This window comes from Scaptodrosophila lebanonensis, unplaced genomic scaffold (assembly GCF_003285725.1).
Source record: "Scaptodrosophila lebanonensis strain 11010-0011.00,11010-0021.00 unplaced genomic scaffold, SlebRS2 tig00000001-arrow-pilon, whole genome shotgun sequence".
Classification (NCBI taxonomy): domain Eukaryota; kingdom Metazoa; phylum Arthropoda; class Insecta; order Diptera; family Drosophilidae; genus Scaptodrosophila; species Scaptodrosophila lebanonensis.
This window is the reverse complement of record NW_022060529.1, coordinates 14,663,158-14,679,118: the sequence shown is the minus strand read 5'-3', so window position 1 is coordinate 14,679,118 and position 15,961 is coordinate 14,663,158. Positions and strand designations below refer to the sequence as shown.

Sequence of the window (15,961 nt, the reverse complement as noted above, 5' to 3'; positions counted from 1 at the left end):
GTATACTCGTACAAATCTTGATCAAATCAACTTATAGTCAAGAACAGTAATTGTCCGTAGGGTGCCAATGCTGAGTATAATTTAAAAAATACAGTTGACGAATCTTTTGTAAACAAATGATTCATAAGCCGTGTCGCAATACGGTCAATAATTTTGGTCTGTGGGGAAGCAAATTTGCATACGGCCCGAGGTTAATTGTACAGAGCGCACTTGTTAATTAGTGATAGTGACGTTTACGTTGTTGTTGACGGCTTCGTTGGCGCTCTGACGCCTCTATTTCCATTTCCACACCAAGTGACAAATACTTGGATATCGTTCAAAATGGGGAAGTTCTCGGTTCACACCTAGTATATACATATCTATGTATGTATGTATGTACATACGTGCTACTAATTCTGAAGCCGCTTGTGCTATTCGGATTACGTAAGTTACAGCACGTAAACCAGTTTTGTTGTTGCCATTGTTGTTATTGTTGTTTTTGTGTCAAGGAAAGAGTTACAAATGAAATGAAATTGCCAATGAGCTTTGAAAAGCTAAATGAATAGCACAAAAAAGCAAAAGTTAGATTCTGGAACTTAAGTTTTTCATGTAATTAAGAACGGAACCGAAGCTGAGAGAGGGAGAGAGAGAGAGAGAGCCGTTGAGCTGAAACCCTAGTAGGCCATGTGTTATTGAATCTTCTGCAGTAAGGTGGGGGTTGTTTGGGGCGCGTTACTAAGCGCTTTAGACTCATCCAAACCAGTTTGGTCTGGCCAGCTGTCTAAGTAAAAGTAAAAATAAAGCCCCAAGATCCAAACACGTTTTTTAAAAACACAACTTCCATTGGAGCCGCTCCGGAGGGCAACGTACATGCATTTCGGTTCACGTTCAAAGCCACAGCAACCGCAAGCGATTTCGAATGGTAACCGCAAAACAAAGTAACAAAACGCATTTGCATATACAAACAAACAGAGAGAAACAACAATAGCAGAGGCAACAACAATACTACAGGTAACCACAATTAAAATACGTATGTATATACATATCAGTACACGAATCGAGTTACGCGCGCCAATTTGTATATACCCTTTAAATTAACTTAATATGTATAATATCTGTTGCTAGAGCTTTCATTACATTTCTAAAACTTGATTTGAAATGGAAATGGTAAGCATTACAAAACGTGCTTAGCATGTTATAGGGGATGGTGCTTCGATAAAATATAACATATTGTATTATTCTCGATCCCTTACATACACTTTAAATTAACTTAATATACATACATATGTATAATATCTGTTGGCAGAGCTTCCATTACATTTCTAAAACTTTATTTGAAATGCAAATCACAAATATTACGAAATGTATTTATCATGTCAAAGGAGTGGTGCATAGTTAAAACAAAACATATTGACTTGTTCTCAATCCGAAATACTTTTTATAAGTACAAAATTTGCAGTTTATTTATTTTGTTGGTGTTTGTCCATTATTTTCGCTTTCGTTTTTAATCCGATCCAATAACAACTGTTTTAATTTGTCAAACATTTTTATAGCCTGTACCCAAAGGGTGAAAGGCTATACTAGTTTTGTGCGAATGTATGTAACACACAGAAGGAGGCGTGGCAGACCCCACAAAGTATATATATTCTTCATCAGGGTGGCAAGCCGAGCCGATTTAGCCATGTCCGTCTGTCCGTCCGTCCGTCTGTATGAGCGCAAGGATCTCAGAAGGTACAAGAGCTAGAATTACCAAACTTGGTATCCAGATTCCCCTAAGCCCTAGGCAGGTCAAGTTTATTTTTTTATTCTGATACAACCCCCCCCCCCCCACTCCCCCGCAATTCGTGTTTTTTTTTATAACTTCCGTAATTCTTGGAATTTTGAAATCAGTTTTAGTAGTTACGTCCAGTTAGTGCTTATGTGTCCGTATGCCGAATTTCATCATGATAGGTCAATTCTGAAGAAAGTTATATCCATAAATAAAATCGCTGCTCATGCTCTGCTTGCAGCTCTGCCCGCATCTGTTGTTGTTGTTGCTGCTTTGGTTCAACATACATACACGCATATAAATACAAATAGAAACGTGATGTAAATATAAAACTGTACATAAACATGTCTACTATGTATGCATTAAATAAATTTTCTTAATTAATTTAATAAATTAATTTAATTTTTTTTAAATAATTTAATTTTTTTTAATATTTTTTTTTTTTAATTTTTCTTTTTTGTGGAGAGTATAGGCAATTTTACTGTCGGGCTTGCTCGACTGTAACGTTCTATCTTGTTTTTAATAGTGATTAGACAAATATTGAACTTTCTATTAACACTTGGTTTGATATCGATCCGCTCTTATTGGATTTTACATGAAACCAAGTATTAAACACTTTTTTGAAAAAGTCTCTCAATAACATTTTATTTAATTAGGTGAACACTTACATAAAAATAGCCGTAAAATGTTTAATATTCTTGTAATATTAAGAAAATTTCTAAATAATTTTGATTCTATTCAGGCAAATGGCAACTTAACTAAACCTAATAGTTCGAAAAATTTTCGAAACGGCTAGCAATTGATTTGATTTCGACAAATTAAATAACCTTTAATACCTTCAAAATCGTTGCGTTCAATTACGATTTGTCGTGTCATGCTGATCAAAAATATATACATATGTATAGTAAATAGATATCTGCCACGCCTCTTATTGTTTGTTACACAAACTGCCTCACCATTTGTGTCATCGTCATCAAAATGTGTCGGGGTCGGGAAAGCCAGCGTAACCAAGCAGCCGTCAGCGCGTCGAAAAATAAAAATAAATAATTTTTTTTCAATACTATGTTGCTATTAATGTACGAAATGTTGTTGTGGGAGCTGAGTGCCCAAGCACCAAGGTGCCTGTGTGTACATACATACATATATACATATGTATGTATGTATGCTTGATTGGTCGAATGGAGCAACAGGCGGTTGTTGCGACGCTGCTAGCGTCAACAACGACCGCCTGGCTGCGGTTCGAGCATCCATAAACATTGCAAGCGATCTCAGTCTGTAACTACAACGACAACGGTTCATACGTTAGCGCGCGCAAATAACGCGTCAACAGAAGAAAAAACGAAATATAAATAACGAAAAGGTGTGCTTTTGTGTGTGCATGTGTGTGGGTTTGAACGTTTTAAATGTGTGTGTGAGCCAGTGCTGCAAAACGCCTTCGAAACGATTGTCAAGTGCGGTGCAACGCGCACAAGATCACCTACACACTGGCCATCTCGCTCGCACTCAGGCGTTGTTAAGCAAATATATCAGAATTGTTGGTTGGCTGTCGCGTAGCAAAACAGAAAATATTTAGTCGTTGCTTAAGGATAAGCGAAGAAATACATAAAATAGAATAGGCTATTTTAATTAGGCAAATCGCAAATATATGTATGTATATATGCATATTGTGGTATATATAGTGGAAACACTGAACAACATATAGAAAGACTGACGTTGCCGCTGTTAAATAAAGTAAATGATGTCATAAAAAAATTACTTAATAATTGTGCTTCCCTCCCCACCCTAACACAATTACAGGCGGCAGTGTACTTAATTTTTGACAAACGAAAACAAACTCATAAATCACGACATGGAGCAAACGAAAAGCTATCTTTTGGACAAATACCAAGGGTTATGTAATTACATGGAGCGAGACACCATTGGCACGGAATTAACTATTTATGGCACCTCAACCTTGATGCTCCTGATTGCCTATGCAAAGAGGAAGCCGGCGTATTTGGTGCGACAATTTAAGCAGCCCTCACATATACCAGAGCGGATTATCAACGAGCGTGTGATGCACACTGGTAAAATCCAGGGGGTGCAGCAGCGTGATCAGGACACGTTGCTGATGATCAAGCACCGCCCTCTCATACCGATCTTCACGAGCCGCAAACGCTTGCTGCCGGTCAAGTTGCCAGGTGTGCGGGTCAATGCAAACGGCTTTTCGTGGCTGCAACAATGTCTGATTGGACGCGAGGCCACCTTCATACCGCTAAACAAGAGCTCTACACAGGACTATGTGGTGTGTCAGCTGTGTCTGGTGCATCCACCGAAAGGAAATCGATTGTTGGATGTGTCGGAGACATTGCTCAAGTTGCGGTTTGCCAAATACGCGCAGGATGTTGCTGCGAGCTTGAAACGGAATGATAAATATTACAAGCACTTGCGCCAAGTGGAGAGCAGTACGGCTACGAAAGAGGCGTGGCTGGCATGGGCGGCTCGCTACCCTTTCATTTGGCAGCGTCTTAACGAACTAAAGGCTTCGCTGTTGCCCAAGCAGAAGTTGTTGCCGGAACTGGTGCGCTGAGGAGACATTAGGAGACATCGTGGCGAGTGCTAATTATAGTTCTTAAGCTCGTTAGACATACAGACAGACACTCATCAATTGCCTTTACAAACGTTGAACGTAGATTTACGTAATGTTATGTTAACTTAATTCTAAGACCGCGTCGCGCTACGCAAAACCAACCACTCAAATATTGTACGTGATTTTGTGCTAATTCTCCTGAAATTTGTGTAAACAACAAATGTGGTAGTTGTCTATGCCTGCGACCTGCTTGCCTGATGACATCAGTGTGTATGTGTGTAGGCTTGTATATGCATTGAATAAAAAGCTATAATGTTTTTAATTCTTGTTTGTCGACTCATTCATGCGCGACTTTCCAGTGTATCTCTAAAGGAATCTCATCAAAATGAGTTGCGGAATCTCTATGGTCAAATATATACTATTTATATTTAATTTACTGTGCTCGGTGAGTATAATCGTATATAGTATAGTATGTGTTATATTTTTGTATTAATATGCTTTGAACCAAGCCCATTTTTCACTTTCAAATGATATCATACGCCAGCTTCCGTTAGTCAGTTCTTTATACGCATATGTATGTATATTTTTGTAATTTTATATGTTGCTGTACCTTAAACTGGTTTACACATATTCCAAATTTTTCTGTATTGTGTTCGGCCTGCTCACACATTTGAATTCACGAGCAGCCAAAAAAGTTGAGGCCTAAAAACCAGTTACCAGAAATGCCAACTGGGAACACAGTTTAAAAAGCGTCATACAGCAAAGCAAAACAAAATGTTTGAGCAATTTTGCCATCTTTGTATTTAGTATTATGACGTATTATTTTTTTTATAAGTTGTTAGATCATTTGAGAACTGGCTTGTTTTGAACAACAAACAAATAAGTTTCTTGATTTCATGCATAAATTTTTGCATCAAATATCTGTTTAGAATTCAAGGCGAACTAGAAGCGAATTGTCTGTTGGTTGTTGCATTTGTATTTCAATTGTTCAACAACTTCTAATTCATTCATTAGGTCAGAGAGCCAGGCAACAAAACTGTACTTAAGCCTTGAGTTCGAGCTTCGAGTTTTGAGGTTCGAAAACCAGTTTTTTTTTAAATACATACATACATATGTAAACAGCAAGGCTTTTCGAAAACTTACAAAATATACGACAAGTTTGAAACCGCTGCATAAAATTGCACAGCATTATAAAAATATGAACAAATTCGCAGTCCAGTCACGCAAACATAAAATAATTCTTTATACGCCCAGAGTAAAATTACGAAATTACATGCGGGCCGTGGCTCACCCACACTAAAAATAGCCCATTTAATTATATTTGAACTTGACGCTGGTAGTTCGCATTGTCAGTCAAAACTTCACCCAAACAATCATTGCATTTAAGCACGGAGGGCCAGACCCCAGACCGAATTAGATTGGGCGGCGACGGACGGCACACTTGAACTAGTTTCGTATGACTTATGTGTGTGTGTATGTCTATATAGACATTTCTAAAATGCTGACATATTTATAGTCTACGTCTCTGTGTCGCAATGCTTTATGGACTGAATTCCGTGGCTGGGCCCACGACTTTTGGCTTTTGTTTAAATTAATGAAATAATCGTCGCATAAATGGGTTAATATGCGAGTTCAAACGTTGGCGGCTCGTTATAGACTTGGGCTGAGTTAATTACCAGGGTGCGCATTTTAAAATGGATACGGAATTTAAAACTGTGTGTAATTGGTTTTAAATTGAAATCAACAAATGAAATTTCTTTCATTTCCCTAAAAAAAACATGCATAGTAGCTAATTAAATTTGAATACTCATTGTTTTTTATATATTGTTTTAACTTGAACATACATTTGATTGATTTCGAAAATTTATAAAATTTAAGTTTATTCTTAAATACTTAATTGTACTCAAACAGACACAGAGATGAAGTCACTTTCTTATTCCTTAAAACGAATTCTAATGAAACATGTAAGGCATGTCTCCATTGCAATAAAGTTTTTCAACATCATCCAAAGGCATGTATTTATTTTTGTATATCCTCCATGACCAAAACTAGAATAGTTGACCTGACTGCTTTTATAAACAGGTGCCTTAAAAAGTATCTTGATTGGCCAACATTCAATCAGACTACGATATAGAAGCGTTAAGAAGTGTTTTGCATCAATGAATTTGAAAATAAATTGACAAATGAAAAGCCAGTAAAATATTAGTTAAGTGAATACAATAGTTCGCAGTCCTTGACTTTGTTGTGAGGGTATATACAACTATAAGTAGTCTCGGCGCATACACAGTTAATGTCATAGAGAAAGTCAAATGGAACATACTGTATACTGTAAAATATTTAGCTGTCGAATGGCAATTAGTTTGCTGATGTATTTATTCGAAATCAAAGCACAAACGATTTAATATTTATTGCATTTATCCATCAATTTAGCCCCTAGTCTAATTGGATTTATTTCACTCTAAGTAGATTTTGATAAGATAACCGATAGCTATCTGAACTGATAAAATGATTCATTATCTACGGAAATGTGGAATATTGGAATTGGATTAGTATTCACAATTACCTATAAATTATATTAGGATGAGGAATTCGGAAGTCATTATACCCTTCATTGAATATTGAAAGTACATACATATGTGTACATAGGAACAAAGAATGAATGGTGCACTATATAGGTACATAGTATATGATCTGCGTGACGATTTGAATCAAAATCGCAATGTCGGTCTGTTTGGAACTAATTGCAATTCAACGGCTGATTCAGAGTGTTGTTGTCATACCAGATGGTGTTGCATTACTAATGGTGACTAAGGCTGATTAAATAGGAGAATGTAAGAAATACGTTCTATGGAAAAATTATATTGATGGGAAAAGGGGAATATATACATACATGAATGCAGTTTTTTTTGTAAGCCATAGCGAAGCGTTTTTATATTATTAATAAAATTTAATAACATATATTATAGAACAGAATAGAAGTAAATAATAGAATACAAGAAAAAATACCTGTTCAGCTTGCTGAAATTTTGGTTTGTTTTCGCGCGTTATGTATTTTATTAATTGAAATGATTAGCGTTTTCAATTATTGCCTTACAATTTATTTTGACTAATCTGAGCTCTCCGCACATGAAATATGTTCGCCTCTAAATGCCGGGCACCCGTTTTTAAAATCATTTTTGTGTCTCATTAGCTGCGGAGGATTTTTTAAATGCATTTATTACATTAGCCGTTAATCATCTAATTATCTAATGCCATTTTCAATATTCATGTTCTCCTCCAATCGTAAAATTATTATAAAATATTTTTATTTTGTCAAATTTATAATGATTAGACGACAATTTTTGTTACCTTGAACCAGGCTTTGGGTAGTTTTTTTTAAATTAGAAATTTTGTATTGACACAGGGCAAGCGATTTACCTTTTCTTTTCATTTAAAGAGCTATTGTCATTTAAAGCGCTTTTATTTGAACATACATTTTGTTTTAGAATATAATTGGCAAGAAATGTCATTCGTTTTAAATGTTCTTTCTTATCAGCAACTATAAGAAACATATTTCAAAATTGTATCATTCAGCTTTTAGCACAGCAGAAGCTTTTGTACTGCTATCAAACAAAAGCTCGTTAATATGACACGAAAGTCAATGCAACCCAATACACCTTTTTTTGTTTTTGTTTTTAAATTCTCGTGTTTGCGCGTTCAATATTTAATTTAAATTTTGGTTTCTACTTTTATAGATATGCGGCATATTATTGATTGTGTTCGGTGCCTTGCTCTTCAGCAACATTCACAGCATCGATGACTTTTCGGAGGCGTTGCGCACCCAACAGGTGCCCATAACAATGATCGTATTGGGAACTGTGATTTTGCTGATCTCCTGGTTTGGCTGCTGTGGCGCAATCCGCGAGTCCTACTGCATGTCTATGACTGTGAGTTCCTTTCCTAAGACCCCAACGTTAGCAATTAATAATTACAAATGTTAAATTGCTTTTTAGTATTCGGTACTGCTGTTTGTGTTGATGGTCGGCCAATTGGCCTTGGTCGCCTACATGTGGATACAAAAGGACAAATATCTAATGATTATGGACGATGTTGTTGAGAAGGCGTGGGATCGCAGAACACGCAAAGCCGACTACATGGATGCTATACAGATTAGCGTAAGTCTTGCCTTTATACATATACCCCAGAGATATTGGACTAAAGTTATATTTTGTATTTGTAACCGTTTAGATGGAATGCTGCGGCCGCAACCAATACACGGACTATCAATTCCAAGGCTACTTCCCGCCTTCTTGCTGCAAGGACACCAACAACTGCCGCGTGGAGACCGTCTATCGTCGCGGCTGTAAGCAAGCCTTCAGGGAATTCTGGGATAGAAACAGCGACATCATCAAGTACACTGGTCTGGTCATTGCGGCCATTGAGGTGAGTTACATTATTATTTACCCGTATTATATCTCTAAACTCATCCGTTTTTATAAAATTTCAGTTTGTGGGCTTTGTCTTTGCCTGTTGTCTGGCCAATAGTATTCGAAACTATCGACGTCGTGCGGACTATTAAAGAGCACTTTCCCTCCATTGTATTCATCTAAGAACGCGCATTATTAATTTTAATTGAAACCGAAAGTACGAAATCTGTTGCCCAATTTTATTTTTATTGAATTTAACCGATGTACAAGCTAAAATGGCCATTTATATTTTGACATTTGTATTATTATTCATAAATTTGTTTAATTGCTACTTACACCAATAACTGCGAGAAGCCATGACAAATTTTTATTTGCAATATTTTACGTTGATGTTAGAGAACTGTGCTAATTGTTTATTGTACAAAATAAATATATGTGTACATTTCAATAATTTATAAATACATGCAAATAATAGTTTAACTAAAATAAACATTTGTAAGATACGAACTGTTTTTCTCTCACCGACTCCTATACTCGTATTATGACCCACTTTTGTCTCCAATGGCCTTTCATAACCACTTGTTTACGCTAATCTACCGACAGTAACACGTTATCATTATCTTTATCTTTATGGGAGAATTCGTTTAATCATACTTAATGCCGGATGTACTACCAAACGTTTCTCTGAAGCTAATAATCGTTTTGGTTAGAAAAAGTGAGATATATATGGATATATTAAGCAGAGCTAAAAATTACACATATTCTTGATCCTTATCAGTGTTTCATGTCAGTTTATTTATTTAATTTTGCAATCGCATTTCGTTAGAAAAACTAGTATTTTAAGCGACACTCAATCGTTCGCGATTTCCTAAGCTTTTATTTTGATTAGCAGCACCACAAATTGATAAAGCTGGGGACTTACCACACGTTCAAGTTTTTGTATTATTTATAGTATCCAGGAAAGTCCAATTTACTTTTCTGTCTGATTGTTAGACGTACCCGCTTGAAATTAATAATTACTGTACACTACATAAAATTGAAAGTGAACACGATTATTATTATTACATGTATATGTAAATCTTTATTAAAGCTAAAAAACGAAATATTTTTAAATTGAAGTTTTTAACTTTTGATGCAAAAATGCCCCAATTACTTGCGTATTAAAATTGTGTTAACAATTTTGTATTTATAAGTTTGTTATAATGCTACACTTTATTCTGAAGTTTCTCAGAAATGTTCGGTTCTCATTAGGTATTTATTGGCGTCATTGAAACAATTAAGTTTTTAAGTTGTTGGATTGTGTCGAGGGGATAAATGGCTTGTGCTAGGAAACAGAAAACTAATTACGCCTGGTTACGCCACATTATATTCAAAATTTAGAACTAGTTTTTTTGGACAAGAAAAAAGTCCTAGTTGTATAGTGTAATCGTTTTAGCATTGTTGCAAAGAAAGCCGGCGTTTATACGGTTTTTTATTTTAGCACTGTCTAAGTAAATATCTTTATCTGCTCCGAAGCTAACAACTGACTTTAATTAATTAATTGGACTTGGCATTTAACGATTTCTGCTCAGATTTAGATAAAACTCCTAAGCCGACTACGTATTTCTCTTGCTCGTCCTTAAAGAATAAAACATAATCAAACAAACGCAATTTTTCGTGACAAAAACCATTCGTGTAAATGCGGACACACTTTAGATAGGAAAGAAATTTTGTATGGTTGGTATTCGATCGGTTTGTAAGATTACTTGAAAGCGGATTGACTGATAATTTATAAAACAATTGGCGACCATAAACTGATTTAAATGTCAAATAGCAACAGGTACACCAGGTACACGATGAATCATTCGAACAACAACCCCCCTGGGTGCTTCTTGTTGGTAAGATAAAAGAAATATGTCTCCAACATATGAGTCAGAGATCTGTCGTATAGCTTGCGCAGTAGCGGCAATTCATGAACTTGAAAGTTACGTACAACTTTTCATGGGTACTGGAATCTGATAAGGTCTGTAAAGTGTTCTCTTGATAAGCGCTTAGTACATAGGCACCATAGTTCCATAGCTCTCTATGTGCTTAGCTCGACTATTGCCTATTATTGCTTGGTGGAGGGTACATTGGAGATAAGTTTTAATAGCCACAATATGTGCATATACCTGGTTGTACTTGTATATAGGCGAGTAATCGTGCCCGACCATTTCATTTAAATGCCCAACCATCAGATTGGCGATTCACTTCGAAAAAAACGAACGAAACGAACGGATTAAACGAAAAGTGCTCTCAGCGGAAACTATATTGTAGATACTGGAAAGGAAAATTAATTAAATACTATATACAACATGAATTGCCTATCGTCAACGTTTAAGTACTTATTGTACATTCTCAATGTGATCTTTGTGGTGAGTGAGTTTTGTGCGAAATGAAGGACCTTTTCGAATGAACTTGTGGATTAACAAACTCCAAATATGTAATACTATTTATAATTAATTAACAACAGGCGGGTGGCTTGCTGCTGATTATTGTCGGCTCCATCATGCTGTCCAGCATGGGAAGCTTCAGCAGCTTGGATCAGGCAGTGGACACACAGTTCATACCCGTTTCTATAATCGTAATTGGCTCGATTATATTTGTGGTGGCATTCTTCGGATGCTGCGGCACCATTCGGGAAAACTCCTGCTGTACGACAATCGTAAGTGTTTTCGAATGCTGGCTGCTTGCGAAGTAAAATAATTAAGTTCTGTTTTCTTTTTTTTTTTTGCAGTATGCTGTTTGCATGTTCATTCTATTTGTATTGCAACTCACACTCTCGATTTGGATATTTGTGCAAAATGACAAATTCATTGGCAAAATGGGCGATGTTGTCGATACCGTCTGGAATGAGAACGATAGCACCAATGGTTATCCCATGGATGCTCTCCAGTTGGCGGTAAGTTACTCGCGCTTATACTTGTATGCTGCTCTTTCTATTTGGTTTTATTTCACAGTTTGGCTGTTGTGGCAAAACTAATTTCTTAGATTATACTACTGAAGTGCCTGCTTCTTGTTGTGGCTATACGGACAGATCGAAAACGTGTTCCGTTGACATATATGCCGAACTCCCTGGATGCAAACAGGAATTCCTGGATTTCTGGAGCTCCAACACAAAAATTATAAGCTGGAGCAGTTTGTTTATAGCTCTCTTCGAGCTGGGAATATTCATTGTATCCTGCTGCTTGGCCAGTGCGATGAGAAAGCGCTAAACTCAGGCTCAGACTCAGGCAGAGCCCCAGTCCCAGCCCGAATAGCGAATAGTTTCATTTTTGTAGAAATGCTCTTCTCCCACACAGCCATATTAAATCAAATTAAAATTAGTTTAATGAAAACGCCTATGATTTGATTTTGAACATGGAACGTGCAGTTATGATTAAAACACACAAACATCGCTGTGAACGACAGTCCAATTAGTGCCGACGCTTGATTAAACTTAGTTGTTCAGACTAAATACAATTAATTGATACGACACAGTATTGATATTACAAATTGTTAAACTTTCTGATATCACAATCTCTGTGACACGCAGTCTTCCTTTCTCCACATAGTTGCTGACATCGTCAAGAGGTTTTTATATTCATAATCATATGTATAGTAAATAGATTAAAGAGAAGGTGGGGCTCTATATCACCAATATATATATCAATATTTTTCAGTTTTTCCGTTTTCATTTGAATGTTTACAAACTTGAATACGAGTGGCACAATTTTAGAACAATATGAAAACATATGTGAATTAATTACTCAGATGTAGTTTTTTTAACAAAACGTAAAATTTATATACTATACCCATAATTCTTACTATATATCGTTAGTTAACGTTGCATAGTAATGGCTAAGTTACGTAAACAATAATGGAAGTTGAGCGAAGAGTATGGTTGCACAAAAAACATTTTTTCCGGATGTGAATAAGCAAAGCAAGTTGTGGAAACTTATTTGTATTTGACGCTGGAAATTGAATTTAAAAATTCGAAAATAATGTTTTGAAGAAGTATTTTTAATTCAGGCCAGGAAAGAGCAAATGGATAATTTGAAATTGTTTATTACTAATACTAATATTACAATATTAAAGGAGAGAGGGGCATCTCGCCGATACGGAAAGAACCAATAAAGAATTTAAAATTGTTTATCACTAATATTAATACTATAATATTGAAGAGGAGTTGAAGTTTGAAGAGTTTGGAGTTTGAAGAGGATATTTAAGATTGAGTTCTGTTTGCGACTCGAAAATAAACGGGTTTATATTAGTGCCATACTTTTATCTTGCTCTACCTCTTAAAACCACGTCCTTGAACCTACATCCGAATTATGGGCTGCCGGAAAATTTGGATTTCTCGATGTTGGGGAATCTAATACGAAACTCAAACTATGAATCACATTGTGTGGAGAACCTCTGAGCGAACCAAATATGTCACTTTATTCGCCAGTCATATTTATTGATCGATTGACTACGAACCCAGCCGACTCAGTGAATAGTTAATGTATGTAGCTGTCATTTCTCATATTCAAATATATAGTATACTTATTATATGTATATGTAGGATAGAAGGCCATGCTGGCTTAAAAAGGGCGCACCGATATTTTTTGCTTTTTGACAAGCTGTCTGTTATTTATGGCGTATCGCATATAGTACATATAATTACTAACATACCTATACATGTGTGGTTACCCGTGCCAAATAGTATCTTATCATATTGTACTTAGATTTTCATTATTTTCGTTCAATCGAATTTCCATCTAAGCCCACAACGGGCATGGCGTCATATCTCAAGTGCAAAAACGCCTGCAGACAACCCAACAAAACATATTTATATATATATATAATAGAGTAAAAGGAAAGATAGCATAAATTGTACCCAAGCCAATTATGAAATTGTTAAAAATATATTGACATTTTGGCATGGCGTTGATTCATTGTGTTACCCTATCAATGAATCATATCAGTTCGTTTGCACCACTCTTTGGAGCGCAAATATTTTTTGCCTTTGTATGAATTGTACATTCACCCATGTATATATCTATATCTATATATATAGTTTAACTTGAACACATATAACTGTGCCTTCTGTTGGGCATACTTATGTATGTTATCTACCTTTGCTAGGCATTAAGTTATTTTCTATATGTTTTGCTTATATTATTAAATGCTATCCATAGATAAGATATTGTACATATATGATATTTGCTGGTAAATCACGGAGCCTTCAGTCCATTTAAAAGCACTGACACCACTCGGACCCAGTTTAATCGAACGAAAGTAAACGACGCGCTCGCTAATTAGGCGTGATAATCATATCAAGTTTTGGAAGTGCTCCCATTCTAGGAAATAAGTCGCCCAAAAAAATTAATAAAAAGTTGATATTTAAATTCAATAGTCCCGTGTGTAATAAAAAAACAGCCGCAAAATGAATTGCTTTGCATCATTTGTTAATTTTATAATGTATCTACTCAATATTGTCTTCTTGGTGAGTAGCATGAGCCGAGCCGAGAAATCAAAAATTAAACCATATACATATGTATGCTGGATGTGGATAATTTATGAATATATATGTTTATGTATCCCAGCATCTCAATATTTACGGGAATATTTTGCAGCTTTATGGATAACTTCAAGTGCTAAAAACAAACTACTGTGGACTACAGTTTTGGATGTAAAATATAAATATTTAAAAAGGCGGTTCAGTTTTCAAGATCAAATCAATTTGGATTTTTTTTTTCAATTAAATGAAATGTTTGGATTTTCACAAAACTATCGAAATGATAAAAGTTATTCAGAACTGAGCCCGTTTCAGCTTTGATAAAAATAAGCAAAACTCAAAATTGCTTAATATTCTTAATTAAAACAAAATATCCAAAAATGTTGTCCCCAAGCCGCAAGTTTGTTTTCAGTATCCACATAAAAGTTAGAGAGAATGTTACAGTCGAGTACCCTACTCAAAAAAAAAAAAAAAAAAAAAAAAAAAAAAAAAAAAAAACTGATTACAATAACATTGTCAATATCCATTAGGCTTCAATAATGTTTAAATAAATACCTTTTGGATAAAGGTTTGTTAAATTACGGATCCCTCAACCTCATTAACCAAAATTAAAATATTGCTATAATTGAAAACAAAATCCATGTTTTCTTAAACGTAATTAAAATAAAAATGAATCATGCATGATTAGCGCATGTAGCCTCAAAAGCCCAAGCATTATTAAAATAATGTTTAGAAAAACTTGAAGGAGAACTGAGAACTGAATCTATTTGTTTTACTCTTTAAAATAAATATTAAAATAATGTTTTGAAAAACTTGAAGGAGAACTGAGAACTGAATCTATTTGTTTTACTCTTCCCTTATCTATAGGTTGTTGGCATCCTGCTCATTGTATTGGGTTCCATTATGCTTTCCAACATAAGTCAATTCGATGGATTTAGTCAGCTTATGAGCACCAATACAATTCCAATTATGATAACCATTCTGGGTGTCTTAATATTTGTAGTATCCTTCTTCGGTTGCTGCGGTGCTTGGCGCCAGAGTGCTTGTCTAACCGGCACGGTATGTAGAATATCATTTACAGTATACATACTAAACTTGTATGTGTAGAAATCTAAATTTTAACACACATTCTCTTCTACTTGTATAGTATGCCATTTTCATGCTCATACTGTTTATACTTCAATTGACGCTTACGATTTGGATCTTTGTAAATCGCGCGGCGTTCCTGCAAGATATGAGTAAACTGGTGAATACGGCCTGGTCGGAGAACACCAGCGCTCAGGGTTACCCGATTGAGGCCTTCGAGTTGGCTGTAAGTTCAGCCTGATATTTAATAAATTGTTTAATACTAACATTTGAATAATATGCTTGCTATAGTTCAATTGCTGCGGCAACAGCGGTTATGAGGATTACTATTACGGAACAGTTCCCGGAACGTGCTGCGGCTACACAGACCGTACAAAAACTTGTCCGGCCAGCATTTACATGACCCGCGAGGGATGCAATCAAAATTTTGTCAACTTCTGGGAGTCGAACACGGACATCATGCGATGGGCAGGAATCGGAATCTGCATATTCGAGCTGTTTGTGTTCGTGGTGGCGTCTTGCCTCACAAGGAGCATGCGACGATCGGGAGGACATTCCATCTAAATCGTAAAGCGCCTTTGCAAATAATGATGATGGACAATTTTGTTGTTAATGTTAATAAATCATTCAAACATGGAATATTGGAATAAGCG

At 35.7% G+C, this 15,961-nt stretch overlaps 4 protein-coding genes across 7 annotated transcripts; all 4 read left to right on the top strand.

The window, feature by feature from the left end:
- Positions 1-971: 971 nt before the first annotated feature.
- Positions 972-4,638, top strand: LOC115624343. 4 transcript variants are annotated; one of them, XM_030519015.1, is made up of 2 exons: positions 972-990; positions 3,545-4,638. In XM_030519015.1, exon 2 carries the CDS (start codon positions 3,597-3,599, stop codon positions 4,314-4,316), a length of 720 nt encoding a protein of 239 aa, XP_030374875.1. In that variant the 5' UTR covers positions 972-990; positions 3,545-3,596; the 3' UTR covers positions 4,317-4,638. The 4 variants fall into 4 exon arrangements, with proteins under 4 accessions (XP_030374875.1, XP_030374883.1, XP_030374868.1 ...); XM_030519023.1 differs by lacking the exon at positions 972-990 and adding an exon at positions 3,092-3,107; XM_030519008.1 differs by lacking the exon at positions 972-990 and adding an exon at positions 3,158-3,394.
- Positions 3,059-9,225, top strand: LOC115624369 (23 kDa integral membrane protein). The gene is made up of 6 exons (XM_030519037.1): positions 3,059-3,107; positions 4,676-4,761; positions 8,051-8,242; positions 8,309-8,470; positions 8,544-8,738; positions 8,803-9,225. Exons 2-6 carry the CDS (start codon positions 4,702-4,704, stop codon positions 8,872-8,874), a joined length of 681 nt encoding a protein of 226 aa, XP_030374897.1. The 5' UTR covers positions 3,059-3,107; positions 4,676-4,701; the 3' UTR covers positions 8,875-9,225.
- A 1,722-nt stretch (positions 9,226-10,947) lies between these two features.
- LOC115632308 (23 kDa integral membrane protein-like) lies at positions 10,948-12,082 on the top strand. The gene is made up of 4 exons (XM_030529413.1): positions 10,948-11,115; positions 11,214-11,405; positions 11,478-11,642; positions 11,701-12,082. The coding sequence occupies exons 1-4, from the start codon at positions 11,056-11,058 to the stop codon at positions 11,953-11,955; spliced, it is 672 nt and encodes a 223-aa protein (XP_030385273.1). The 5' UTR covers positions 10,948-11,055; the 3' UTR covers positions 11,956-12,082.
- A 1,897-nt stretch (positions 12,083-13,979) lies between these two features.
- Positions 13,980-15,958, top strand: LOC115634099 (23 kDa integral membrane protein-like). Its single transcript, XM_030531656.1, has 4 exons — positions 13,980-14,210; positions 15,090-15,281; positions 15,370-15,534; positions 15,600-15,958. Exons 1-4 carry the CDS (start codon positions 14,151-14,153, stop codon positions 15,870-15,872), a joined length of 690 nt encoding a protein of 229 aa, XP_030387516.1. The 5' UTR covers positions 13,980-14,150; the 3' UTR covers positions 15,873-15,958.
- Positions 15,959-15,961: the final 3 nt, after the last annotated feature.

Excerpts from the sequence above, each read along its gene's own strand:
- LOC115624343 (XM_030519015.1), top strand. The coding sequence starts at position 3,597 with ATGGAGCAAACGAAAAGCTATCTTTTGGACAAATACCAAGGGTTATGT.
- LOC115624369 (XM_030519037.1), top strand. The coding sequence starts at position 4,702 with ATGAGTTGCGGAATCTCTATGGTCAAATATATACTATTTATATTTAAT. Across the intron at positions 8,471-8,543 it reads TGGATGCTATACAGATTAGC|ATGGAATGCTGCGGCCGCAA; the intron begins GTAAGTCTTGCC and ends GTAACCGTTTAG. Across the intron at positions 8,739-8,802 it reads TGGTCATTGCGGCCATTGAG|TTTGTGGGCTTTGTCTTTGC; the intron begins GTGAGTTACATT and ends ATAAAATTTCAG.
- LOC115632308 (XM_030529413.1), top strand. The coding sequence starts at position 11,056 with ATGAATTGCCTATCGTCAACGTTTAAGTACTTATTGTACATTCTCAAT. Across the intron at positions 11,406-11,477 it reads ACTCCTGCTGTACGACAATC|TATGCTGTTTGCATGTTCAT; the intron begins GTAAGTGTTTTC and ends TTTTTTTTGCAG. Across the intron at positions 11,643-11,700 it reads TGGATGCTCTCCAGTTGGCG|TTTGGCTGTTGTGGCAAAAC; the intron begins GTAAGTTACTCG and ends TTTATTTCACAG.
- LOC115634099 (XM_030531656.1), top strand. The coding sequence starts at position 14,151 with ATGAATTGCTTTGCATCATTTGTTAATTTTATAATGTATCTACTCAAT. Across the intron at positions 14,211-15,089 it reads TACTCAATATTGTCTTCTTG|GTTGTTGGCATCCTGCTCAT; the intron begins GTGAGTAGCATG and ends CCTTATCTATAG. Across the intron at positions 15,535-15,599 it reads TTGAGGCCTTCGAGTTGGCT|TTCAATTGCTGCGGCAACAG; the intron begins GTAAGTTCAGCC and ends TGCTTGCTATAG.